Source organism: Hemicordylus capensis, chromosome 3 (genome assembly GCF_027244095.1).
Source record: "Hemicordylus capensis ecotype Gifberg chromosome 3, rHemCap1.1.pri, whole genome shotgun sequence".
In the NCBI taxonomy this organism is placed as follows: Eukaryota; Metazoa; Chordata; class Lepidosauria; order Squamata; family Cordylidae; genus Hemicordylus; species Hemicordylus capensis.
Window position 1 is genome coordinate 10,029,668 of NC_069659.1, and position 14,162 is coordinate 10,043,829.

A 14,162-nucleotide genomic window follows, 5' to 3' on the forward strand; every position below is an offset into this window, starting at 1 on the left:
GTTTTTAGTTCACACATGAGCAGAAAACAGGAGCATGCCCAGGTCCTGAGCTCAGGTAGGATGCAACTCCTACTGTTCCTCATCATGTGGACTGGCCCACTACGTTGGATGGAAGAGACACAGAAGCTCTCGCCCTGAAAAACAGCAGAGAACCACCACTGTAACAGGCACATCTTTGCCCACTAAGCCATGGTTAAATGCTGGTATTCAGAAACAAAAAGGCAGGACAACACATGTGGGTTCTGTTTCCATTTTATTGAAGAAAGAGTAAAACTGAGAGCAAGTTCTCATGTGAAAAGTTGTTTGATCTGTATAACAAATGCAAGCAGATCTTTTTCTGCTTCAAATGCATGTTTGGTTTTCCCACAGAGAAAAATAAATACCTGTATGCCACAGTCCGTGTATGGCCACTGTTTCTATCACCACTCCGTCCCATTTTGCTTTTCCTCCTCGAGGCCCTTGCAGGCTGCCAGAGATGGCCACTGGGCAGCGTTTGCTGGTGGGCAGCCTGTGGTGGGGACAGGTTACCCCTTTAAAAGACAGGCCATTTATACTTTCAAGGCCCCAAGAAGAGAGAGAATGGGGCTGGTGCCTTTCCCAAGGAAACAGCAACCACTTGCCAAAGCAAGCTTCAGCTTCTCCTTGATGCAGAGCTGCAGAGGACATTGGAACCACAGCATGTTCAGTTTCGAGGCAGATCACACAACCCCAGATGGAGGAGGCCTCATTTTAGAGCTTGTGGGGCAGCTTTAAGGTGCACCAATTCTTTGTAACAAGGATTTTCAAACTTGGGCCCCCAGAAGTTGGTGGACTATACTCCCATTATCCCCTGCCACGATGATGTGAATTGTAGTCCACCAACCTCCAGAAACCCACATTTGAGAACTCCTGCTTTATGAGGAAAGGCACCACAAACACAAACTCAGCAGCAGGGAGGTTTTAAGGCCAGATCTACCAATCCCAAATGGGGAGGGACACACTGGCTGGCCTCCACCATTGGCCAGAGGGCCACTGGGAAGCTGCACCACCTCCGTCAAAGTGAGAATCCTGGCAAGGGAAGATCGGCCTGGTCCCAACTGGATATCAATACCGACTGACAACTCACCAGTCCATTCCAATGTTGTCAAACTGATCTCCTCCTCTACTCCCCCCCCTTTGTGCATCTTGTCTGTTTAGTTTGCAAGCAAAACTGCTCCGTTTTTTAAAAGGAAGGCAGGCGGTTTTGTTGTGCTGCAGCCTTGACGATCTCCTACATATCTGTCCCATCCGCATTTAAAACTCTTTTGATCTCTTCCGGTAATCCCGTCAATTAAAATAAGAGAGGGAGAAGGTCTTTCAACTACGGCTTCAGCGTCTGGCAGGCTTGGGCATGATATAGACCTTGACTGGCTTGCTGAAAGGGATGGTTCCTTCAATGCCGTTCTCAGACTGCGGGAGAAACTCCATGCTGTCTCCCCAGGCGGGCCGCGAAAGCCTCGTGTTTGCTTTGTTTCTGTCAGAACTGTATGCCAATAACAGCCGCACTTCAATTTGACAGGGCTCTGCAGAGGAGAGATTCAAGGGACAGAAAAAGGAAACAAGCTCTCATCTTTGCTTCAGCAGTGTCCGCATGACCAATAAGAATCAGACCCACATCCCACCCTCCAAATAGTCCAGAAATGAAGCTTGCTGGTGGCTGACTGCATGCAGAGGCGGAAGGAGTTTAATATGGATTTATCCAATTGTGAGACTCCAAATGTGGTCGTGGTCAAGAAGCCATTTGGAAAAGTAGCATGATGGTCCATTTGCACAACATCTTTGAAAGGTGTTGCACAAGAATACAGGAAGAGATTGGTCAAGGTCAACACAAGCCAGCAAATTTCATATCTGGAAAAGGCTGGTACTTGCCATGTTCTGACTCATCAATACTGCAGACCAGGATGGTTTGCAAGAGCAGTACTGGTGTTCAGTAAAGTCAAGAAGCCAGGAAGTCATTTACTTTTAACAAAGGGGTTCTCAAACTTGGGCCCCCAGGTGGTGTATCCGAGGATGACAGGGGTTGGAGTCCAGAGTCACCTGAAGACCCAAGTTTGATAGCCCTTGCTTTAACATTTTTAGGATGGCAGAATAGGACTTGCCTACTCCACTGCCAGCAGAAGTTCAGCAGATGTGTGGGAGGTGGTGCAAAGCCTTCTCAGTGGTGGCTCCAATTCTGTGGAATGCTGCCTTCCCTGATGGCAGCCCACCTGACTCCTCTCTGCTTTCATTTCAATGTAGCTGTTCTCACAACCCTAAACTGGGTTGGAGAACAGTCCAGTCAGAGTAGGAGAGCCCAATCCAAATCCAAAGTGTGTGCTCCCAATCAGCAGTCATGTGTTTGCAAATATCAGGAGAGAAGGAGGAGGAGGAGAGAGATCACGTTGGAGGTGGGAGCTGGGTAGGACAGCTTTCACTCACCCTCGATAAAATTCTGGGGACAGAATGTGGGTTGGCCACAGTGTTCCCTGTAACAGGGATTCCCAGGTATTGTTGACTATAACTCCCAGCATCCCCAGCTGCAAGTGCCTCCACTGTTACAGGGAATCACTGTTACAGGGAACACTGGTTGGCCGTTCCTGTCCTAACCAGCTCCTGTTCCCACTCGGTCACTCTCTCCTCCTGTTACAAACCCCAGTCCTTGTGGGCCTTTCCTCAAACCTCCATTATGATTTTATTCACCTATCTTCAGTCTAAATACAGGCATCATTCAGTCCAAAGAAAAACAGTGACAAGATGACCTTTCTTCAAGAAGACTGAACTTTGGACTTAGGAACATAGGAAATTGCCATATACTGAGTCAGACCATTGGTCTATCTAGCTCAGTATTGTCTTCACAGACTGGCAGTGACTTCTCCAAGGTTGCAGGCAGGAATCTCTCTCAGCCCTATCTTGGAGATGCCAGGGAGGGAACTTGAAACCTTCTGCTCTTCCCAGAGCAGCTCCATCCCCTGAGGGGAATATCTTGCAGTGCTCACACATCAAGTCTCCCATTCAGATGCAACCAGGGCAGACCCTGCTTAGCTATGGGGACAAGTCATGCTTGCTACCACAAGACCAGCTCTCCTCTCCTTGTTGAGAATCATGAATGACTTGTTGAGAATCATGAATGGCCTTGATGAATACAAGCTGTGACTTCAAAGAGCTAGACTAGAAGAGAATTCCATATCCCCTGCTAGCTGCATTTCATGTACATAGGAACATAGGAAACTGCCTTATTCTGAGTCAGACCATTGACCCATCTAGCTCAGTACTGTCTTCACAGACTGGCAGCGGCTTCTCCGAGGTTGCAGACAGGAATTTCTCTCAGCCCTATCATGGAGATGTTGCCAGGGAGGGAACTTGGAACCTTCTGATGCTCTTCCCAGAGCAGCTCCATCCCCTGAGGGGAATATCTTACAGTGTTCACACTTCTAGTCTCCCATTCATTTGTAACCAGGGCAGACCTTGCTTAGCTAAGGGGACAAGTCATGCTTGCTACCAATGCTTCTACGCCATAGCGTAGTTACTCTGCATAGTATAGCGTAGTTACTATGGGTAGTTACTATCAGTTACTATGTTACGTATATCATTCTGTAAAAAAAAAGCTCCATTATAATCCTCTCCCTTTCGCACCCCATCTCCCCCTCTTACACCTATGCCAATGGTTACTGAAAATAACACAGGGGCCAGGAAGGAAGAGAGCAACTGCTGTGGCATTCAATGCTTATCAATCAAGGCCGAAGACCAGGAGGAGAGAAGATGAAAGCTGAAATAACTTTTGAGACATCCGACATCAGGCCAGGGGGTGCCGGAGAGAAGGACTGGAATGCAAAGACATCACAATACCGGAGGATGAGAAGGAAACAATAACATCTAAGATCAGAATCCTGGAGGCTGGGGTAAAAGATGGCACGTTGGCACCTTTGACAGACACAGAAACTGACCGTCCCCCAAAGACCATCAAAGGTGAAGAATCTAAGACTTTGGGGTCCAAGGCCGATCATCAGAGGGCAGGTCCTCTCCAATGCTGTAGCATTCCTTGCACTCTGGCTTTGTGTACACACACACACCCCTACCTTTTCACCACACTCTACCATCTTGAATGCCAGGAGAATCAGCAAACTAGCCATTTCCTGATTCCCTGCCACCAGGTAACTAATTTCCCCCCTTCCTTCCACCCCCCACCCCTGCTTCTCCTCCGTTCCTCTCCACCTTCCATCCTTTCCTATCTCTGGCTAAACAGACTTCCTTATAGTTAGATTAGAAGCTGCCGCCTTTCAGAGCTCTTTCCTTGCTGTACTTCTGGGCATATTTCTTCAAGTAAAGTGATAAAGCACAACTTTGGCCTGGTTTTCTGGGTCTCCTTTATTTCCCCCTAAAAATTCAGGGAAGAAGCACCTAGGCCCCAAATAAGGTGCAATACCCTTGAGATGTTGTTGACTGGTGAAGCCCCATCAGTCTCTTGAGCCGGGCAGAACCTCCCATGCTGGGAGCAGCACCCCAAGAGTCTTAAGAGCTGGGAGCTATCGTCCAACTGGCAGTATTGGTAAGGCTCCCCTGTATCCCAGTTGGCCGGGCAGAACCACCTCTACTGGTGAAGTGCCGGGTCGGGCAGAACTTCCCCTGCTGGGAGCAGCACCCTGTAAGCCATGGGAAGGGTTATAGTCCAACAGGTCAAGCGCAACACCCCATGATCCTTGGGACCAAGGACCCTGACCCAAGAGCTCATAACACTCCTCCCTTGATCTTTGCAGACACACAACTGCCGATCAGGAGCGTGCACAGATCTCCTACCCTCGCTGGGGGCTTCTCCGACCCTATTGAGGGTCCTGAAAACAGCCCCGACCCCTCATAAGAACTTGCTTGTTCTGGAAAACCTTTGGGGGAGGCTGATGTTTTATTAATTCTGGGGGGCCTGTATTGTCCTGCTGATTGCTTTATCCTCTCTGCTGGATAGGTTGGCTAGATTTTAATTGCCTGTTAAATGTCGGCGTTTTCTGAGTTTCAGTATTGTTCATTTCCTTTTTGTGATTGTAAGCAACTGGGATTGATTATTCTAAGGAAAGAAGGATAAAATTAAAATAAGTATATATTTTAAACTCTGAATTTCCTTTTTTAAAAAGACAGTGTCCTATGGCACCGTAATGTTTACTGTGGCATAAGCGGGGGTGCAAACATCTAGTTGCCATTAGCAACATAAAAACGGAGCCCAGCAATTTGCTTCAAAAAAACAGCAGGTTGCTGGGGCTTTCCACCGTGTGGTGCCAGAAACCTTTTTAATATGCTAGAAGAAGGGTTTTCAAACTTTGGCCACCAGATGTTGTTGGACTACAACTCCCATCATCAGGCCAAGTCGCTTCTCTAAGTGGGTTCTTGACAGGGGTGAGACCACCTTAAGTGGTGCAGCGGGGAAATGGCTTGACTACTACGCCAGAGGTTGCCAGTTCGAATCCCCGCTGGTATGTTTCCCGGGCTATGGGAAAACACCTATAACGGGCAGCAGTGATATCGGAAGATGCTGAAAGGCATCATCTCATTCTGCACGGGAGATGAAAATGGTTAACCCCTCCTGTATTCTACCAAAATAAAACCACAGGGCTCGTAGGTGCCAGGAGTCAAAAATCGATCTGAGGGCACACCTCTTATCCATGATGCTACCCTATACCTCTGTCTAAAGTTTGGAACTGGTTGAAACTTTTATCTTCCACTTCAGGCAGGGTATTTTCTAGGACTTGAGAGAATCTATCTATGAGAGTCGACATCAACTTGACAGCACTTAATCAATCAATCAAACTTCTAGGAGACTTGCATAGGAACACAGGAGCTTTCTACTGAGTCAGACCACTGGTCCCTCTAGCTCAGTATTGTCTTCACAGACTGGCAGCAGCTTCTCTAAGGTTACAGACAGGAGTCTCTCCCAGCCCTATCTGGAGATGCCAGGGAGAGAACTTGTAACCTTCTGCATACAAGCAGGCAGGTGCTCTTCCCAGAGTGGCCCCATCCCCAATGAGAAATACCTTACAGTGCTCACTTTTAGTCTCCCCTCCAAATGCAAACCAGGCTCGGCCCTGCTTAGCAAAGGGAGCAATCCATGCTTGCCTCCACAAAACCAGCTCTACCTCCCATAGTTATGCAATAAAACCAGTGGTCTTCATTGTAAAGCCTGAGGGCCAGTGGCAACCCACATCAACCCTAAGTGCAGCCCCTGACTAACTGTTTCCTGGGCCTGGGTGAAGCTTCAACCAAAGCGGAATACTCTGCACAGTCCCTCTGGCACCACATGGAGACACCCACTCTCACTGTGCTGTGCCTTGCCCAGCGCAGGCAGGAAGGAGTTCCTTTCACGAAAATGGAGCCCTCTTGATCCCCTGCACCACCTTGGAAGACGTACACAGAGTGCTGAGAAGTACAGCCCTTCCCAGCACTTTCCCCACACAGCTCCCTCTCTCCCTCCCCCTCTCTCAAAGAGCCTCCCAACACCGTGTGGAGGCCAGCAGAGAGGGAAGCAGCTCTCAACAGTTGGCAGTTCTTTGGCCAAAGTGGCCCCTGCTTGAAAAATAGTGAAGATCACAGCAATAAATCATATCTGTGCCAGACATTTGGTTTTGGGTTGCTTGCTACATTGGTAGTGCTGCCGCCTTCTTCCACCTGAGGAATGAAGCCAGAGAACCCACAAGGCTTGGAGAAGCCGCTGCCAGTCTGTGAAGACAATGCTGAGCTAGATAGACCAATGGTCTGACTCAGTATATGGCAGCTTCCTATGTCCCTAAGGCTTAAGTATTGCTCGGCTGAAGCCTATACAATGCAGACGTTTCTGTGTAGAGAAAAAAAGATGTCTCGAGGCCAGATTCCTCCTTACCTGTCCAGGCAGTATGCGAGAGGTAAACCTGGGTAATTAGCCGGTGCCTTCCTGGACCAGGATTTCGGAAGTCAGACGGTTTAGGATGGATCACTTGTGCCTGCCCATCAGGATACAATACCTAGAAGAGAAGTAGAAGATCTGTCACACCTGGAACCTAGTAATAGCATACAACTCCACCAGCTTCCTCTCTGAAACAGAATATAGAAAAACAGGTTGCCTACCTGTAACTGACGATCTGGTAGAGATCCGTTGATATCCTTAAGAATGGGTTCTGCGCCTGCTCCGGAACCGAGTGGTAGCCAACCCTGAGCTAGTCAAAGCGCCCAAGCCATGCCTTCAAGGCGTGGCTGAGGCGTGAAATCCCTCAGTTCTTGGACGACCGCCGTGGAGGGCGATCATCTATCAGGTAAGTTCATCCATGAGGTATATTAGAGTGAACAGAAGGAGGCCGCACACCTGTACACACATAGAGGCAGCACTACTGCAGAGGGGAGGTAGGGAGGGTCTTATGGATATCGACGGATCTCTACCAGATCATCAGTTACAGGTAGGCAACCTGTTTATCTGGTTCGAGATCCATCGATGCCCATAAGAATGGGTGTTTAGCAAGCTCCATTAAGAGGAGGGAGCAGTAGTAGCAAAGGTAACACCTGTTTCAAAACACTTCTCCCAAAGGAAGCCTCCGCAGCAGAGCGTACATCTATGGCGTAGTGCTTTACAAAGGGGGTCTCTGAGGACCAGGTGGCTGCTTTGCAGATGTCCTCAAAGGCCACTCTGGAAAGGTGTGCAGCAGAAGAAGCATGAGCCCTGGTGGAGTGGGCTTTAATAGCTTCCGGAGGAGACTTGTGTTGTAGATTATAGGTAAGCAGAATGAGTTCCACCAACCATCTTGACAATCTTTGCCGCGAGATTGGGAAACCTTTAGTCAGACCTTTATAGGATACGAAAAGTCGGGTAGACAATCTGAACCCCTTAGTACGGTCCATGTAGTACAGAAGGGCACGACGTACATCCATGGCATGCAGTGAATGCTCAAGAGCAGAACCAGGATTCCTGAAGGTTGGTAAGATGATTTCCTGGTTTAGGTGGAAATTAGACACAACATTAGGTAAAAACGAGGGGTCCAGACGCATGCGGACTTTGTCTGGATAAAAAATCGTATAAGGGGAATCAACCCTGAGGGCTGTGAGTTCACCCACACATCTAGCAGTGGAAATGGCAATCAAGAAGGCTGTCTTCCAAGAAAATAACCTTAGTGGAGAGGAGGCCATGGGTTCAAAGGGAGCCTTGGTTAATGATGACAGGACTAATGACAGGCTCCATGGTTCCACTGGCAGCTTGATTGAAGGGTAAACATGCGTAAGACCTTTTAGGAAGGCCTTGCTCAATGAGTGTGAAAATAACATACATACATCGCTCCTCGGGTGATATGAAGAAAGGGTGGCTAAATGGACCTTTAGAGACACATTAGCTAGACCCTCAGATTTAGGAGTCGTGAGGTACTGCAGAATCTCACGGACTGAAGCTTTTTTAGGCAGGAATCCTTTGGTACGTGCGTAGGCTTTAAACTGGCACCATTTTCTTTGGTAGTTTCGGCGTGTGGATTCCTTCCACTGATTAAGCAGAATATGGTTCAACAGACTATCTGCCATACGGTCAGGCGGAGGGGTTAGGACGTCTGGATTTAGAATGCGACCCTTGTCCTGAGTGAGTAGATCTTGTCGGAGAGGCAAGTGTTCGTAGCAGTTCTTTGCCAGTCTGCGTACCTGTGGAAACCAGGATTGCCTTGGCCACCACGGTGTCACTAGGATGCAGTTGGTTGGTTTGGACAGCAGACGAGCCACTACTCTGGAAATTAGCGGTAAGGGTGGAAACATGTAAGGGGTCTCCAGAGACCAATCTAGCTGAAAAGCATCCCCGAGAGACTGAGGGTCGTGGCCCGCTCTTGAGCAGAAGCGGTTGCATTTCGTGTTCATGGAGCAAGCAAAGAGGTCTATAGTCGGTCTCATCCATTAGTCGAAGAAGGGAGTATGAAGTTACTGGAATCGGTTCCAGATGTGATTTCTTCCAATTTATCTCGACACCCAGGTCCTGAAGGAGATCCACCACATAGAGGATGTGTGAAAGTAACTCATTTTTGTCTTGTGCGGTCAGGAGCCAGTCATCTAAATAAGGATAGACTGAGACTCCCTTGGTCCGCAATCACTACTGTCATACATTTTGTAAAAACCCTCGGGGCGATGGACAGTCCGAAGGGCAATACATTGTATTGAAACACTTGGTTTCCGACGGTGAAACGTAAGTATTTGCAATGTCAAGGCATTATGTTGATATGGAAATAGGCATCCTTTAGATCCAGCATTGCAAGCCACTTCTCTCCCTGGAGCAGCGGAAGAATCTGTTGCAACGCCATCATAGGGAATTTCTTGACGCTGATGAACTTGTTCATGCAGTGGAGGTCCATAATGGGTCGAATGCCCCCGTCCCGTTTGGGGACTTGAAAATAATGTGAGTAGAACCCGTCCCGCCTGTCTGCCCATGACACTGGGGCAATAGCCCCTTTCTCCAATAGCTCCCCCACCTCTTGCCGCAATGCGTCTGAAGGAGGAGTGAGTCTCATTATCGAGAACCACGGTAGGGATCTGAATTCGATCGCATAACCAGCGGTTATAATCTTCAGGACCCAGCGATTTGATGTTATGAGGTGCCATGTGGGGGCATGGCTTGCCAGCCTGATGTTCGGCTGGGATGGCCGGATGGAATGAACTGTTGTTGGGACCCCCGCTGGCAGGAAAAGGGAGTTGAGAGGTGTCGATGGACAGTCTTGAATCTCAAAGACACTTCTGAGCGTCTTGCGATTTAGCATGCTGGGACTGAATGGCCTTTGCCTTCTGGTGGAAAGGGCGGCGCTGATGGGTAGAGTAGGGCCTCCTGAAGTCCCGTAGATCTTGGTTTCGGTAAGACAGACTGAATGTATTATAATTAGAGCGGAATCTAGAGGTAGTTGTTGAAGTAGACGTGTGTGCGGTAAAAGTCTTGGCGGTAAATTTAGACTTTTTTAGTTGTTCCATGGTTGAGTCAGTTTTGTCACTAAAAAGGCCGGTGCCATCAAAGGGTAACCCTTCTATCTTATCTCGCATATCTTGCTGCAGGCCTGTAGATCTCAACCAGGCAGCCTCCTCAAAGTAATCGCCGCTGTCATTGTGCAGGATTCACTTTCCACCAGGTGTTTGGCAATACTGAGTTGCCTGCGTGTCAGGTCCCCTGAATTCTCAAGGGTCTGACGGAATTTGGCCTTTAAGTCCTCAAAGGTTAATGAGTCCAGGTCTTTCTCAAGAAGTTCCCATAAGCCATGGGAATACTTAGCTGTGCAGGCAGCATAGTTAGCTACTTTTATAGAGAGACATGATGTTGAGTAGACCTTCCTCCCAATTAGGTCGAGCTTCCTGCCCTCTTTGTCGGGAGGGACAGTGTAGCACCTGCCGGACTTTGAGGCTGTGGCACAGTCGATGACTAAGGAATTAGGTGCTGGATGTTTAAGAAGGTATTCATTATCCTTGTCTTGAACTCTATAAAGACTCTCCAATTTCTTTGAAGTTGAAGTAGAGGTATGCAAGACCTCCCAGGTACATTTAGCGGCCCTGGTGATGACGGGCAACATTGGCAGAGCAACTGGGGCAGTAGTTTGTGACCTCAACATGAAATTATACACTGGATCGTCGATAGTGGCGAGCTGAGAACAAAGATCCAGACCCAAAGCTTCAGCCATTGATCTTATCTGTTTGTGGTAAGCCTTGAGTTCGTCATTAGGAGAAACGTAGGTAATTGGGGCTACATCCGTGGGAGGTTCTACAATCGAACTGTCATCATCAGGGTCTGATTCAAAATCAGACGAACCATAATGCTCCGATGGCGAGCTTCGTGGAGGCCTGTCCCCATCTGTTGGTATAGCGATTGTTTGTGTTCCTGCAGTAGCAAGAGTAGACGTTTTAGGGACAGTCTGGGTGGACACTGAACAAAAAGATACTACAGTAGTCTGAGATGCCTGCTGAAGGAGGACCAGGCGGGAGGTCTGGGTGGCCACAGTGACAGCAACGCTGATGGGACGGGCGTCCTGTGAAGGTGACACGGGTCTCCAGAGCCTGTTGCTCTCACAAACATAAGGAGCACCCGGGGAAGATGCACCCAGTGTGGTATGGCTGAAACCACACGTATGCCACGAGGTGAAGGGCTGGAGTTGGTCGGCTGGCAAAGAAACAGACAGGGAAGCAATAGCAGGAGATACGACATGTGGAGCAGGGTTGACATCAGCAGTGCGAAAACCTTTGAACGTCGACGCGGAGTGTGCACAAGAAGTAGAGTCCAGTAAGGAAAGTAGAGAACGTGTAGCCGATGGAAGATTCTCCTCAGCATCGACGTCGATGGTCTCAAAACTTGGTATCGGGGCTCGGTATCGAGGAGTCACCTGTGTCAACATGGAGAGGACCGGCGTATGCAGGGCGGGAGGCATTCTCAAAACAGCCTGTGGCGTTGAAGGAGAAGTCGAAGAGGCCAATGGTGTCGGAGCCGGGGAGAGCGAGCTGGCTAGTGGCATGGAGACCGATATTGACATTAACATCGGCGCCGAGCGAACGTTCACCAGTGGAGGCTCGACATCGAGCATCGTTACTGTAGACTGTTGCTAAGAAATCATAGCAGTCGTCGATGCCAAAAGATCGGTCGATGTTGAAGGTGCAGATATTGATGGCACTTCAGTCGGAAGATCTGGCATCGTAGGCTGCGCCGAGGAAGGCGAAGGTGTACGGTCCCGATGATCATCCTAGAGCCTTTGGCGCTTGTCATCAGGTGGAGGGGCATGGTCAGACCCTCGACGCTTAGCAGACTTTCCAGACTCTTCAGAGCGACAGGACTTGGAAGGAGACGAGGAAGAAGACGTCGACTTCGATCCCGATGCCGATCCGGAAGATCTCACTGATGTCGAAGGTTTTGTCAACGTCGATGTCGAGGGACGATCCTTTTTAGATGTCGAACTTGTCGATGTTGAGTTGTGACGCAAAGACTTATGCCTGTTCGAAAGCTAGGGAGGTGTCGATGTTGATCTAGGCACCAGTTCTGAGGGCGTTGCCAAAGTCGAGGGACGAGGAGTGCCCGGCGTCGAAGGACTGAGCACATCGTCATAAATCGCTGCCCGGAGACGGAGCGCCCGATTCTTCCGTTTCTGCTTCGAGAAGGACAGGCATATTTTACAAGTAGAGACATTGTGCTCCTCTCCGAGGCACAACAAACATAGGTTGTGAAGGTCTTTCGATGGCAATTTAGCCCGAAAGCCCTCACACCATTTAAATGATTTTTTCCTCAGCAGCCATATCGTGTCCTAAGTCCGTTCCGTAGTTAAAGCACCAGAGGTCGTCAAAGCCAGTCCAAGTCAAGAGCCAGAGAGTACGCCACACGTTCCGAATAAAAAAAACAGAGAAGGAAGTCAGCCAGTCCGAGTCAAAATCCAGGAAAAATTAGCAAAAAGGTTTGGATGAACTAACAAGAAGAGGAACTTTCCGACTACAGAGGCAGACCGTAGGTCCAAACGCAGAGGTGGTCGGAAAAGAACTGAGGGACTTTGCGCCTCAGCCACGCCTTAAATAGCACGCTGCAGCGTGGGGGCATGGCTTGGGCGCTTCGACTAGCTCAGGCATGGCTACCGCTCGGTTCCTGCACAGGCACAGAACCCATTCTTATGGGCATCGACGAATCTCAAACCAGATCAGGAGTCTCCTTCCACTCTGACCTCTGGTTCTAATGCTGGTTAGTTCCCCGGCCAACATTACTTTTCTTCTTGTTATTTACACCGGATTCACCAGAAGCTGAATTATTTAAATGTCTAAGCCCAACCACCACTGAGGCTTGGGTGAACGCAGAGATTCTCAACCTTGGGTCCCCAGATGTAGTTGGACTACAACTCCCATCATCCCCCCACCACAATGGCCAAGGGCAGGGGGTGATGGGAGTCAAAATACAACATCAGCTGAGGATTCAAGGTTGGGAACGCATGGTATAGGTCACCGGTTTTCAAACTGTATTCTGGAGAACCTTGGTGTCTATCAGTGAGAAGCTCAGTAATGCCACAAAGGCCACTGTGGCAGCGAATGCTGGAAGCTGTAGTCCAGGCGTAGTCAACCTTAGCCATAAATTGTGGCTGGAGAGGATGGGAGTTGTAGTTCAACAACAGCTGGGGACCCAAGGTCGAGAATTGCTGTGCTACCACAAGAATATGGTAAATACTCTTTTTGATATATATTTTTAAGTAAACTCTTCTAAAACTTATTTCACTTCTATTATGTTCCATAATACAAGTGTGTTAAAAATAAAATAAAATCCAGATGAAACCAACATAAACCCCACCTATTTAAGGTTGGCCTTGAGAGATACGTGGTTGACCACTGACAGAAACAGGATATTGGACTAAATGGAGCTTTGGACTGACCGAAGAGGTAATCCTGATCACCACTACCTGAACTTTAACTGTGCCCTGAGGATCCTGTACGTGTTCCAGGGTGGCATCGACATCTAATGCGACAACTAATCCTGAGGTGAATCGTAGTGGGTTGTCCGATTCTCCTGCTGGTTCAATAATGGTGGCTGTAGCCCTGTGGATCTGGGGGGAAGAGATGGTCATCATGTGATAAAGCAATAATCCAGGCATTCCTTACAGAAGCTCTTTTTTCAGTTTGAAACATGTATTCAGCCTCCACCCGTTAGTGGAGACAGCCGCAAAGGAGCTTTAGTTTGCTTGAAGGAATGGCTGCAGGAGTCCCCACAAAAAGCAAAGAATGCCACAAGGAAAAGCAAAGAATACAAGGCGCGCGCACACACACACACACACACACAAAAGCCACAAGTACTATTGATTATTTATTGGGGGCAAGGCATAGGCTTTATACTTCACTTCCACATAATCATAGAATATATTCAAAACAATTCTTAAAAGCAGAAAACTGATTAAAGCCAGGGGCTTTCAAACCAGGGTCCCCAGATGTTGTTAGACTAAGACTCCTGTCATTCCCAGCCACAAGGATCCCACAGCACAGTCGAAGGGAGGCACCACTTCAGCCACAGTGCACTCGTGCACCCGGTACGTCCGGCCGAGGATGGCAACGGAGCAGCAGGGAGGTATGCTGCTGTCCCAAGGGGCCTTGATACAATGGAGCGCCGGTTGGGGGAAAGTGGTGGGAGGGGTAAGTGCACCCTCCCCCACCCATAAGGGAGGACTCCTGCCGCCTCCGAAACGCGGAGGAGCAGTTCTGGGCAC

General features: G+C 48.9%; 1 protein-coding gene across 4 annotated transcripts in view; it reads right to left on the minus strand.

Moving 5' to 3' along the window:
* Positions 1 to 236: 236 nt before the first annotated feature.
* Positions 237 to 14,162, minus strand: part of INTS4 (integrator complex subunit 4) — a 49,180-nt gene continuing 35,254 nt past the window's right edge. For 3 of the 4 annotated variants that reach the window (XM_053310831.1, XM_053310829.1, XM_053310833.1), the window contains 3 exons: positions 13,365 to 13,508; positions 6,857 to 6,977; positions 237 to 1,541 (listed from right to left, as the gene is read on the minus strand). In XM_053310831.1, coding sequence (XP_053166806.1) covers positions 1,348 to 1,541; positions 6,857 to 6,977; positions 13,365 to 13,508 — 459 coding nt within the window. In that variant the 3' untranslated portion in view covers positions 237 to 1,347. The remainder of the gene's footprint in view (positions 1,542 to 6,856; positions 6,978 to 13,364; positions 13,509 to 14,162) is intronic. The other variant, XM_053310830.1, reaches the window with a different exon arrangement.